The sequence below is a fragment of the Polypterus senegalus genome, chromosome 10 (genome assembly GCF_016835505.1).
Source record: "Polypterus senegalus isolate Bchr_013 chromosome 10, ASM1683550v1, whole genome shotgun sequence".
In the NCBI taxonomy this organism is placed as follows: domain Eukaryota; kingdom Metazoa; phylum Chordata; class Cladistia; order Polypteriformes; family Polypteridae; genus Polypterus; species Polypterus senegalus.
The window spans coordinates 150,399,201-150,411,952 of record NC_053163.1 but is presented as its reverse complement, the minus strand read 5'-3'; the positions used below and the strand labels follow the sequence as shown (position 1 = coordinate 150,411,952).

Genomic DNA, 12,752 nt, shown 5'->3' with positions numbered 1-12,752 from the left:
TGAACAGGCAAGGGAGTGTGATGCCAACCCAAACTGTCACAAATGGTGTCAGAGGTGGGATACACCAACCCAATGCCCTTGTTTGCCTGGCTTATCCTTGATAAGTTTATCAACAGATCTGTGTTCAAAGTTCCAGGGTCCTTGCAGGCAATCCAAACCCATCACAATATCCATTCATCCATTATCCAACCCGCTAGGTGTTAACTACAGGGTCACGGGGGTCTGCTGGAGCCAATCCCAGCCAACACAGGGTGCAAGGTAGGAAACAAACCCTGGGCAGGGCGCGTGCACACACACACACACACACACTAGGGACAATTTAAGATCACCAATGTACCTAACCTGCATGTCTTTGGACTGTGGGAGGAAACCCACGCAGACACGGGGAGAACATGCAAACTCCATGCAAACCCGGGACTCCTAACTGCGAGGCAGCAGCGCTACCCACTGTGCCACCATGCCGCCCCCCCCATCACAATATACAAAAAAAACATGGGGAGTGGGGGTTTAGGTGATGCAAATTTTAATTCATTCTTTCCCCAAATTCACTTTTTCTATTCCAGGGAGGTAGACAGCTACAGACTGTCTGGGAGGTCAAAAAAAAAAAAAGGAACCAAACTTGGGCAACAGAAAACAAATGGAATATTCCACATTCCAGGTCCTGGCAAGTGAAGCTCACAGAAGAGCAGACGAAGAGTAAAATAAAAATACTGGATCATTTTTTCTGATCATGATTTTATTATCTTCATACAATAAAAAAAAAATAATAATGAATTGTCAGATAAAAGCGGCACATTTCAGTTAAATCTATTTACATTTGAAGTGTAAGTGATGAATAAACCAAACCTATATACGTATAATAAAAGTGTTTTGTTATCTCAAAGTGTTCTCACACAAAGCAATTTGCCTCTCGGAAGCTTTAAAGTATACACACCCTCCTGACCCGGTTGGCACTTCTGCCCAAAATAATGATGCCAGTGAGTGCAATGCGGAAAGACAGAGAGGTATTTCAAATGTTCCTGCAGTGACACGATGATGATGATGATGATGATGATGATGTGTGCTGGTCTTGATGTTGCTTTTCCTTTCTGTCATTCTGATCACATCTGATTTTAAAGCAGGTATTCTATAATGTAAGAAAACGTTTAAGTTTTAGTTCAGTTTAATCTCATTCTGTAGGCGTAAACAGCAAGGCTGTGCATTCAGTCCTCCCTGATGCTGACCGAGTATAAACTGTGCTCATAATTACAACATCAAATTATCAAACCTGTTTAATCCAATTTATAGTCCCTGGGACCACTGTGCCTTCAGGGGGTACTCCGACCCCTTCACTTTCTTCACATTTTGTTATGTTGTGCTAAAATGTTTTCCTCAGTGGGTGCTGGGTGGTCTTGTGGCTTTGGGACCCCTGCAGATTTTTTTTTTCTCTAGTCTTCTAGTTTTTTTGTGTTTTTTTTTTAGTCCTCCTGGATAATCGGACCTTACTTTATTCTTTGAGTGTCTGCTTAGAATTCTAAGAGCTAAACTTAAAAGAAGTGGTGAGGCGGCCTCTGCTGTTATGCACCTCAAATCTGGAATAGCTTATCGAAATTCGCCAGGCTAATACAGTGGAGCACTTTAAAAAACTGATAAAAATTCATTATTTTAACATGGCTTTCTCATAGCTTCATTTTAGTGTAACCCTGATATTCTGTACAGTGGAACTTCGGTTTGCGAGCATAATTAGTTCCGGAAACGTGCTTGTAATCCAAAGCACTCGTCTATCAAAGTGAATTTCCCCATAAGAAATAACGGAAACTCAGATGATTCGTTTCACAACCCACAAATATTTATATAAAATGATGAATACAAAATCTTCATTCTAACGGAATCCCTGCTATCTGTTGGCTCACTGGAATCCTTTTCTTTTTTTGCGACTTTAACATGGAACCTGTCCAATGACAGTTGCTTTTGCCTGAAGAGTCACTACATCCATCCATCCATTTTCTAACCCGCTGAATCCGAAGACAGGGTCACGGGGGTCTGCCGGAGCCAATCCCAGCCAACACAGGGCACAAGGCAGGAACCAATCCTGGGCAGGGTGCCAACCCACCGCAGGACACACACAAACACCAAGGCCAGTTTAGGGTCGCCAATCCACCTAACCCGCATGTCTTTGGACTGTGGGAGGAAACCCACGCAGACACGGGGAGAACATGAAAACAACACGCAGGGAGGACCCGGGAAGCGAACCCGGGTCTCCTAACTGCGAGGCAGGAGCGCTACCACTGCGCCACCGTGCCGCCCCCTAGAGTCACTACACTCGGACACAAATTTTAAAAAATACTTTACGCACTGTAAGGTTTCTAAACTCTTTTGGGATTTCCCCCCAACGGGACAACACGCCGAAGAACGTCCCGAAGCAACCGCAGGCTCCCAGCGCTGTAGCAGTTCACCGTAAAAGTGGATCAGAAAAGATCGCGGTCACTCTATAAGCACCTGGCATTGAAGGGTGATGCAAGGAACATTATAAATGCAGGGCACAGCATTACTTGGACACTAACCTGGCCCTGACCCTGCTGTGTCTCTGTTTAGGAGAGCGGCAGATCCCACTACAATAAATAACCGTGCTGTTCTTGTTTCAAGCTGAATAAAGCTGGCTTTGCTAAAGTACTGAGACTTACACGTTACAACACACACGCGTGGTCACCATGCGATAGTAAACAGCATACGCTCATACGGATGCTGACTATATGAGTGAGGCATGCCGCCTGAGAACGAGCATGGGAGACGATTACCCACAATCCCCACGTGACGCTCAGAGGATTTACATACTACTCATATTGCAAGACCTCGCTCGTTTATCAAGTTAAAATTTATTCAAAATTTTAGCTTGTCTTGCAAAACACTCGCAGGCCAAGTTACTCGCAATCTAAGGTTTCACTTTCTATGCATTGAATTATCATTTTTATCATGGCTCCATAATCCGTACTAATCCCTACTTTCTCTTCGGTTCTTTTTCCGGTTTTCTGTGGTGTTGATCTGCGCCACCACCACCTGATCAAAGCACCGTGATGTCCCTACATTGATGGATTGAAGGCCAGAGGTCCACATGAACTTCATCACCAAATTCTTCCACGTGAAGTCTGAAAGCCATGAGGACTGATGGAGATGGAGGAAACCGGGCAACGCTCGCCACCTCTGCAATGCCACTCCAATGGGGAAACACGGTGGTGGCAGCATCAGAGACTGGGAGGCTAGACACGGTTGAAGGAAAGAATTACCGTATATACTCGTAGAGAAGTTCTCCGTGGATAAGTCGGGCTTGATTTTACTGTCTGGCATTTTACTGCAGTGGGCTGGCGCCCTGCCTGGGGTTTGTTCCTTGCCAGGCACCCTGTGTTGGCTGGGATTGGCTCCAGCAGACCCCCATGACCCTGTAGTTAGGATATAGTGGGTTGGATGATGGATGGATGGATTTCTGGTATTTTATAATGTCAATCGTATAAGTCGAATGCAGAAAACTCACACTATTGGTCCAAGGGATTATGATATGCTAACGCCCACCTGAAAGAGCAACCTCGAAGCACACAGCCTTTGTTCTTCTATGTATTGTGCCTACGTGACCACACGGTAATACCCGAACTATTCCAAAGTGATGTTTGCACTGATTTGTGTTTTTTGTGTCTCACACCTTCATACACCTTTATCAGAAGAACATCCCTTATCTACGATGGAGCGTTCGATCAGAAGAAAATATGAAGCTGGTTTTACATTAAACGTCATTGAAGTGGCGAAAGAAATTGGTAACTGCGCTGCTGCAACAAAATTTGATGTGTCTGAGAAACTGATGCGACATTAGGGACCTATGTTAACTATACTCCTCCCGCACTAACTTTAAGATTAGTATTTGTGGTTGGGATAGGCCAGTCTAATAATTTAAAATCCAAAAATCAAGCAACCGGGGCTTAGAGGATAGATAAGAACCAAAAAAAAAAATTTACGTGTCATTAATGTTAGGTAGAATGCCCAGTATTGGCTGGGTGGTCTCGTGGCCTCTGAACCCCTGCAGATTTTGTTTTTTTTTTTCCTCCAGCCCTCTGGAGTTGTTGGTTTTTTCTGTCCTCCTGGCCATCGGACCTTACTTTATTCTTTGTTACTTAGTATTGCCTTATCTTAAGGCGGAGTGGTAGCTCTGAGGCTAGGGGTCTGCACTGGCAATTGGGAGTGTCGCCGGTTCGAATCCCATAAATGCCAATAGGGGCTCTCCTCTGTTGGGACCTTCAGCAAGGCCCTTAACCTGAAATTGCTGAGCGCTTTGAGTAGTGAGAAAAGCACTATATAAATGCAAAGAATTATTAATTATTATCTTATTTTTATATTTTTATTTTTTTTCTAAACTTTTCTTCATGTCTTGAAGCACTTTGAGCTCCATCATTTGTATGAAAGCGTGCTACAGAAATAAATGTTGTTGTGGCAGTGTCAGGGACTGGGAGACTAGACGGTGATGAAGGAAACAATTATTGCAACTTTAAAAGTAAAGACCCCATTCTGGGTGGAAAACTGAAATCGGAAAATTCATTGTTGCCAGTTCAGATTTTCCAACATACAGTAAAACCCAGAGCAGGACGCACAGTACAGAGATGTCCTTAACAAAAACCTGCCGCCAGAGCATTGTGGACCTCTGACTGTGCCAAAAGTTCACCTTCCAGCGGGGCAAAGACACTAAACACAAAGTGAAGACCCCACAGGAGCGGCTTAGGGTCGACTCTGTGAATCTTCTTGACTGGCCCACCCATAGACAGGACTTTAACTCCGAGCGAACACCTTTGGGGCGACGTGTTCATTGGTGGTCTCCATCCCACCTGCCAGAGTCTGAGAGGATCTGCAGAGAAGGACGGCAGAAAGTCCCCCCAAATCTGGGTGTGTGAAGCTTGTCGTATCAAACTCAAGAAGATGGCCGCCTGAAATGGCTGCCAAAGGGTTGGCTTCAACAAAGTACTCAGTAAAGGGTCTGAATACTCGTGTCAGTGTGAGATTTCCATTTTTTATTTTAATTTAATTTGCATTAAGTTCTAAAGTTCCCGTTGTTATTCAGGGGTATTGAGTGTTGCTTGATGAGGGGAAAAGTGAATTGAAATGATTTTAGCACAAGGCAACACCACAACAAAATGCGAAAAGAGATGAGGGAGTCTGAAGACTTTCTGAAGGCTCTGTGCATCAGACTCCATGAATTTTATAAATGCCGCACATTTGTTTCACAAGTAGGGTAACGTAACCTCTAAATAAATATTTTTTTTGATTACATTTTTTTTAAATTAACAATCTCTGCCCACAAATTAGTCCCTTGCGTCGGTTGACATTTTTCCTTTATCTTTCTTAGGCCTCATCGGCCTTCCCTGCAGCCATTCATCCCATTCCACTCGTCACACGTCGACTCACCTTTTATTTCTGACTTCCTTGGGCGAAGTCCTGCAGTGCTTTAAAGTGTGCGTTATACTCTCCTGTCGATAGAAAATAAAGAACCGTTATGACACGTACACACATGGCTTTAACAGACACAGAAAGGTCACTCTGGCTGAGCTTCAGAGTACCTGTGTGGAAATGGGAGAAACTTCCAGAAGGCCAACCATTCCTAATCCGCACTTTATGACGGAGTGGTCCAGACGACACACTGGAAGTCTGCAAGATTTTCTAGTCTGGTAAAACTAAGATGGGACTGGCTGGCCGCATTTGTAAGCGTTGTGTGTGGAGGAAACCGGGCAACGCTCGCCACCTCTGCAATGCCACTCCAATGGGGAAACACGGTGGTGGCAGCATCAGAGACTGGGAGGCTAGACACGGTTGAAGGAAAGAATTACCGTATATACTCGTAGAGAAGTTCTCCCGTGGATAAGTCGGGGCTTGATTTTACTGTCTGGCATTTTACTGCAGTGGGCTGGCGCCCTGCCTGGGGTTTGTTCCTTGCCAGGCACCCTGTGTTGGCTGGGATTGGCTCCAGCAGACCCCCATGACCCTGTAGTTAGGATATAGCGGGTTGGATGATGGATGGATGGATTTCTGGTATTTTATAATGTCAGTCGTATAAGTCGAATGCAGAAAACTCACACTATTGGTCCAAGGGATTATGATATGCTAACGCCCACCTGAGAGAGCAACCTCGGAGCACACAGCCTTTGTTCTTCTATGTATTGTGCCTACGTGACCACACGGTAATACCCGAACTATTCCAAAGTGATGTTTGCACTGATTTGTGTTTTTTGTGTCTCACACCTTCATACACCTTTATCAGAAGAACATCCCTTATCTACGATGGAGCGTTCGATCAGAAGAAAATATGAAGCTGGTTTTACATTAAACGTCGTTGAAGTGGCGAAAGAAATTGGTAACTGCGCTGCTGCAACAAAATTTGATGTGTCTGAGAAACTGATGCGACATTAGGGACCTATGTTAACTATACTCCTCCCGCACTAACTTTAAGATTAGTATTTGTGGTTGGGATAGGCCAGTCTAATAATTTAAAATCCAAAAATCAAGCAACCGGGGCTTAGAGGATAGATAAGAACCAAAAAAAAAAAATTTACGTGTCATATTTTTGAACAGGCGTATAAGTTGGGGTCTGATTTTATGGTCGATTTTTCGGGTTTCAAGACCTGACTTATACGTGAATATACAGGGTGCGCACAAAGTCCATATACCCCTATCTTTAGGAGCATTTACAGGAATAACCATGACAATCTGGTTCCTGTGGACATCAGCCCAAGTCTTCCCGGTATTTCGAGGTGCGTTTCCGACATCCTGTCTGGTGCTGCCACCAAGAAATCAAGAAATCGCAACAACGTGGCATTTGTTCCAAGACGAAGCGATGGGTGACACAAGTGTTTTCACGATCGAGGAGCGTTTGGATGCTGACTTGGACAGACGTCAGGAAGCTTGTGATCTGATGCTGCACCAATTTCCAACAAATGCTGAGAAGGAAAAGGTTATGTTCTCTGACGAGTGCACGATTTATCGCAGCTCTCACAAACGAAACATATTTTTCTGGGGAAAAGAAAATCCACATTTCTTTGAAGAAACTGAGCATAACCCACCACACGTGATGATCTGGGCCGGAATGACAGCACAGCATTTGTTTGGCCCTTAGTTTTTTTTGATAGTTCTGTTAACCAAATCAGTTATCTGGAAATGCTGAATGGCTGGCTCATCCCGCAACTGAGAAACCAGGGCGTCCTTGACAGTGTTTGATTTCAACAAGATGGGGCACCTGCCCATTTCGCAATCACCGTGCGTGATCGCCTCAACAAAGTTTTTGGGAATCGTTGGATCGGACGAGGATCAAACAATTTATCCCGCTCCTCTTCCGTGGCCTCCGAGAAGCCCCAATCTCACAACTCCAGATAATGCACTCTGGGGGTTTATCAAAGAAGATGTGCGGCAGCGCAGTTATTCATCGAACGATGAACTGAAACATGTTGTTCGCCCTGCAAATGTTGCAGAACATGATCAGGAGAACCTGGTGGTGCAGAGATCATGGAGGGACCCATACAGATGTTTTGGATTCCTAAGAGGTAACCCTTAGCTTTCAAAATCCTCCAAAAGATAGGGGTATATGGACTTTGTGCGCACCCTGTACAGTATACTGTATTACAAATTTAAAAGGAGAGACCGAGACCCCATTCTGGGTGGAAAGCTGAAATCTGAAAATTCATTGTTGCCAGTTCAGATTTTTCACTAGCCAACGTATAACCCAGAATGGGACTCAAAGTACAGAGATACCCTTAATGAACACCTGCTCCCAGAGCACTTTGGACCTCTGACTGTGCCTAAAGTTCACCTTCCAACAGGACAATGACACTAAACACAAAGTGAAGACCACACAGGAGTGGCTTAGGGTTGACTCTGTGAATGTTCTTGATTGGCTCAGCCACAGGTTGTGACTTTAACTCAGAGTGAACATCTTTGGGGAAACGTCTTCATTGATGGTCTCCATCCCTCCTGCCATTCCAATGGTGAAACATGATGGCGGCAGCGTCAGGGACTGGGAGGATACACAGGGTTGAAGGAAAGAATTGCAAATTTAAAAGTAGAGACCCCATTCTGCGTGGAAAATGAGAGTAATGAGAGTATGCAGTATGGAAAGAAATGAGAGCATGGACAGGTGAAGTCTGGCACATTCATGAACGTACTGCCATCCCAGAAAAGTCGCACAGCAGTCATTCGTATACAGACGTGGACAAATGGGTTGGTTCCCTTTCTGTCTGCCCCTCCTGAGAAGTGATGACTTGAAAAGCCATTGCCCCCTGTGTACCTGCATGCCCTTAATATGTCACTGAGTAAAGCAAAGCAAGTGTGACAGGAGATCAAGTGTGGCTTATTCTGCAAAGATATTCTAAAATGGCCTGGGCAGATTCATTGGGACCCCTGGAAAGGATCCTAGAGAATTGGAATTGAGTGATGTTTCAAACCAGCTGTTTTCTTGAATTCGTATCTCACACGTGTCTCCAATCGTGCAATCAGTCATTTCGCCGATTTTAAGTGGAGTAAAGTCATCACTCTGCTGCATGGTGTCATTGTGTGTCCCACACTGAATGTGGAGCAGAGAAAGCAAAGGAGAGAGTTGTGTGAGGAGATCAGAAAAAATTGACAGACAAGTGTGTGAAAGGCAAAGGGCTAGAAGACCACCATCTCCAAGCAGTGTGATGTTCCCATCACGATAATTGCAGATATTACAAAGAAGTTGAAGGTCCATGCTGTGTTCACTGATGACCTTGTTCCTCTGAAAATTTTCCTAGAAGTTTGCTGTGCAACCCTTTTGTTTTCCCCAAGCGCTCCAATTTGTGCCCTACGATTGGCACTCTCTCAGTGCAAGGACCTATATTTTATTTCCTTATTACTAGTTTGTGGATGTTTGCTGTATTTTATTTATGGTATTCGTTCTGTCTGCGTCTTGGTGGGTGGCACGGTGGTTGGCACTGCTGCCTTACAGCTCAGTTCAGCAATAATCAATTCAGAATTGTTGTCCAGCTTTTCCATAGCCCTCAAGGACACTTAATCCACCCAGAATCCTTCTCCATTGATTTCAATGCCTTTTGCAGAGTCTGGAGAAGTTTCAGTGATTTTTGCCTAACTCGGGGTGAAGCGAATTCAGCGAGGTGTTTCCTAACCTTTGTGCTTTCAGGACACTTTCTTTTTTTTCCTTTTTAAGGTCACTGACTTAATGACTGAAAGTAATTTTGTTGTGTTACACAATGACAATAAAGTGCTTGAACTTGAACTGACACTCCACATACTGCATTCCAAGAGCCATGGGGTTGAAATGACGGTGAGAAGAAGAAATGAGTGCGGTTAGAGAGAAGTAGCACTGTTCGGTGGATCAATATCAATATCAATTATCAATAGCTCCTGATGACCCTGATTCTATTGATGCACTAACAGAATGTCTGACTAGTATCTCAGAATGGATGAATAGTAACTTTCTCAAGTTAAATAAAGAGAAAACTGAAATCTTAGTGATTAGCAATAATGGATACAATGAGGCTATTAGAAATAAACTGGATACATTAGGATTAAAAGTCAAGACGGAGGTAAAAAGCTTAGGGGTGATTGTTGACTGTAATCTGAATTTTAAATCGCATATTAATCAGATCATTAGGACAGCATTTTTCACTTAAGAAACATAAGTAAAGTTAGACCTCTTATATCACTGAAAGATGCTGAGAAATTAGTTCACGCGTTTGTTTTCAGTCGACTAGATTACTGTAACGCACTCCTCTCAGGACCACCCAAAAAGACATAAATCACTTGCAATGAGTGCAGAATGCAGCTGCTAGAATTCTTTCTAGGAAAAGAAAATCCGAACACATTTCTCCAGTTTTGATGTCACTACACTGGTTACCTGTGTCATTCAGAATTGACTTTAAAATTCTGCTTATGGTTTATAAAGCCTTAAATAATCTCGCCCATCTTATATATCAGAATGTCTGACACCTTATATTCCAAATTGTAACCTCAGATCTTCAAATGAGTGTCTCTTTAGAATTCCAAGAACAAAACTTAAAAGAAGTGGTGAGGCGGCCTTCTGCTGCTATGCACCTAAAATCTGGAATAGCCTGCCAGTAGGAATTCGCCAGGCTGATACAGTAGAGCACTTTAAAACACTGCTGAAAACACATTACTTTAACATGGCCTTTTTATAACTTTATTTTAATCTTAATTTAACTTAATCCTGATACTTTATATGTTCAATTTCCTCAAAATAACTATTCATGGTGGCTCTAAAATCGGTACTGACCCCTACTCTCTTTTCTGTTTCTTTTTCCGGTTTCTTTGTGGTGGTGGCCTGCCACCTCCACCTACTCAAAGCTTCATGATGCTCCAACAATGACGGATGGATCAAAAGCCAGAAGTCTACGTGACCATCATCATCATCAAGCCCTTCCGTGAGAACCCTAAATCCAAAGAGGACTGTTTCATTTATGTTAGGTAGAATGCCCAGAGGGGACTGGTCAGGGGGTCTCATGGTCTGGAATCCCTACAGATTTTATTTTTTCTCCAGCCGTCTGGAGTTTTTGTTTTTCTGTCCCCTGGCCATTGAACCTTACTCTTATTCGATGTTAATTAATGTTGATTTATTTTGTTTTATAATTGTGTCTTTCATTTTTCTATTCTTTAATATGTAAAGCACTTTGAGCTACTGTTTGTATGAAAATGTGCTATAGAAATAAATGTTGTTGTTGTTGTTGATGGGGTGAGAGGTGGTGGATTCAGCAGCTGAAATGGCTTTTTTGTTTTTGTTTTTTTTCATCGATGGCCAAGTTGGCAATGACCTTACAGTAGGCATGTATGAAAGTTCTGCGCATAGCTGCTACACCTCTGCGATGTCTTGTAGGCTTTGCAAAACATCATGGGGCGCTTGGAAAAAAAATAGGTTCACCACTGGGTAAGTTTTTAGAGCCACCACTCCAACCTGAAAGAGTTCATTATATACTGGGCAGAGTGGTAGCTCTGAGTCCAGAATCCGGAAGTTGTCGTTTCGAATCCCCGTTTTGGCGGATAGCCAGGATGTCTTGACAATGAAAGGACCAGGGGAGAGACCTTGTGCAGGACATTATCTCCCTTGGAACGCAGGAGGGCTTGCACAGGTTAGGAGCAGAGACGTTCAACCCTCGGGGGCATCTGGATGTTTCATGAGCCCTGTTTGCCAGCACTTCCACCACGCCCGGAAGTGCTGCCAGAAGAAGTTCTTTGGACACCTGCTTCCGTTAGGTGTCCTATAAAAGGGGCCAGCCGCCACTACTCAGGGGCCAGAGTCGGGAGGAAGAAGGACGAAGCTTGTGAGGAGGAGTGGAGGCGGAAGGACTGGCAAAGGGAAGGAAAGAAAAGGACTGTGAACCGTGTATTTTGGGCTGTACTGGCGCTGTGCTGTGGGGAACAAGAAAACTGGAATATAAGTGCGTTGTGCGCTGCACTTGTATCATTGCTGCCAAAGGGGATCCTACTACCCTGATGGGCCCTTGAGTAAGTGTTGGGAGTTGTACAATGGCTGATCCTGCACGCTGACCCGTAATATATGTATACGAAAACTTAACAAATTCCTAATAAAAGAAATTGCATAAGGCAAATAAAGAACAAAAAAACAGACTTATATACAGTGCAGTATATGACAATAACGTACAAACTTGTAAGTGATATATGTGTAAGGTATCCCTAAGAATTAATCAAATGTATGATTAAGTGAATCATTTCACTTAAACGGGTAGTTCAAAAGAATCAATTCAGTAAGTTGAACCAAAATGCCCACCACTTGTGCAAAACAAATAGATGAGCAGCCTGATGGAGTGCAACAGACATGCGCAGACTACTGAATCCTTAACAGTAACCCGGTTAAGGGTTTACATGGCCACATAATCAGATTATTCACAGAGACATCTGCCTCTGCTAATCAGGTTTCTCAGAGGCCGGGGTTTACATGGCATTTTAGAATATCAGAGTTCTGTGAATAGTCGAGATATTGAAGCGTACGTAAACACACTAAGTGATCGGGGGCACTGGGAGAATGAAGATTGTTTAAGCACATTATTGTTTTCTGAGAGCTTCTACCCAAATCCTTCAAAGGGTACCAGACAGTCCAACAAGATGCAGTGCTCATGTCGACATTTCATCGTTGTCTCTCAAACACGGTCAATAGAAAACATTCAGTTAATCGGAAGAGAAGAACTTACTTAAATTGTTTGATTCCGCACTTGAAGACCCTTGAGGTAAGCCAAACAAAGGAGGTAACTGCAAAGAAGAGAAGAAATTAGGTTTGAGAGAATACAATACTGTCACACGCGTGCGCTTCAGGAACAACTTACAGGCTGAGTTGATGACAATATTACCCCGGGCTACCTGAGGGCAGTGTGCAACAATGGCATCTCTTCTTCTTTCCCCTCTGTAGGAAGGAAGGCTGATGTGCCACCATCCATGATGTCACTACCGGGTATCGCCCAACTCTACCTGCCACTTCTTCCCAGAAACCATTGTATGCGGAGCCACTGCCACCTTGGGGCAGACTCGATCTCCACATGGGACTAGTCTCCATTTAAGTGCTTACCGTTACCACTCGTTTTTCTTCTGCTCATTTTGATTGCCTTCAGGTGCCCCAGACCCTTTATGAGCTTCTTTTGTGTTTTCTCTTACACTACATAAGAACATACAGAAGACATTTGACAAACGAGAGGAGACCATTCAGTCCATCAAGCCCATTTGTTTAGTTAATAGCTCAGCTGTCCCAA

The 12,752-nt window shown here is 43.7% G+C and overlaps 1 protein-coding gene across 1 annotated transcript in view; it reads right to left on the bottom strand.

Annotated features, from left to right (window-relative positions):
- Positions 1 to 718: 718 nt before the first annotated feature.
- Positions 719 to 12,752, bottom strand: part of plvapb (plasmalemma vesicle associated protein b) — a 44,046-nt gene continuing 32,012 nt past the window's right edge. The window contains exons 4-6 of the mRNA XM_039767059.1: positions 12,201 to 12,258; positions 5,422 to 5,483; positions 719 to 1,126 (exon numbers count right to left, since the gene is read on the bottom strand). Of these exons, the coding sequence (XP_039622993.1) occupies positions 5,425 to 5,483; positions 12,201 to 12,258 (117 nt within the window). The 3' untranslated portion in view covers positions 719 to 1,126; positions 5,422 to 5,424. The remainder of the gene's footprint in view (positions 1,127 to 5,421; positions 5,484 to 12,200; positions 12,259 to 12,752) is intronic.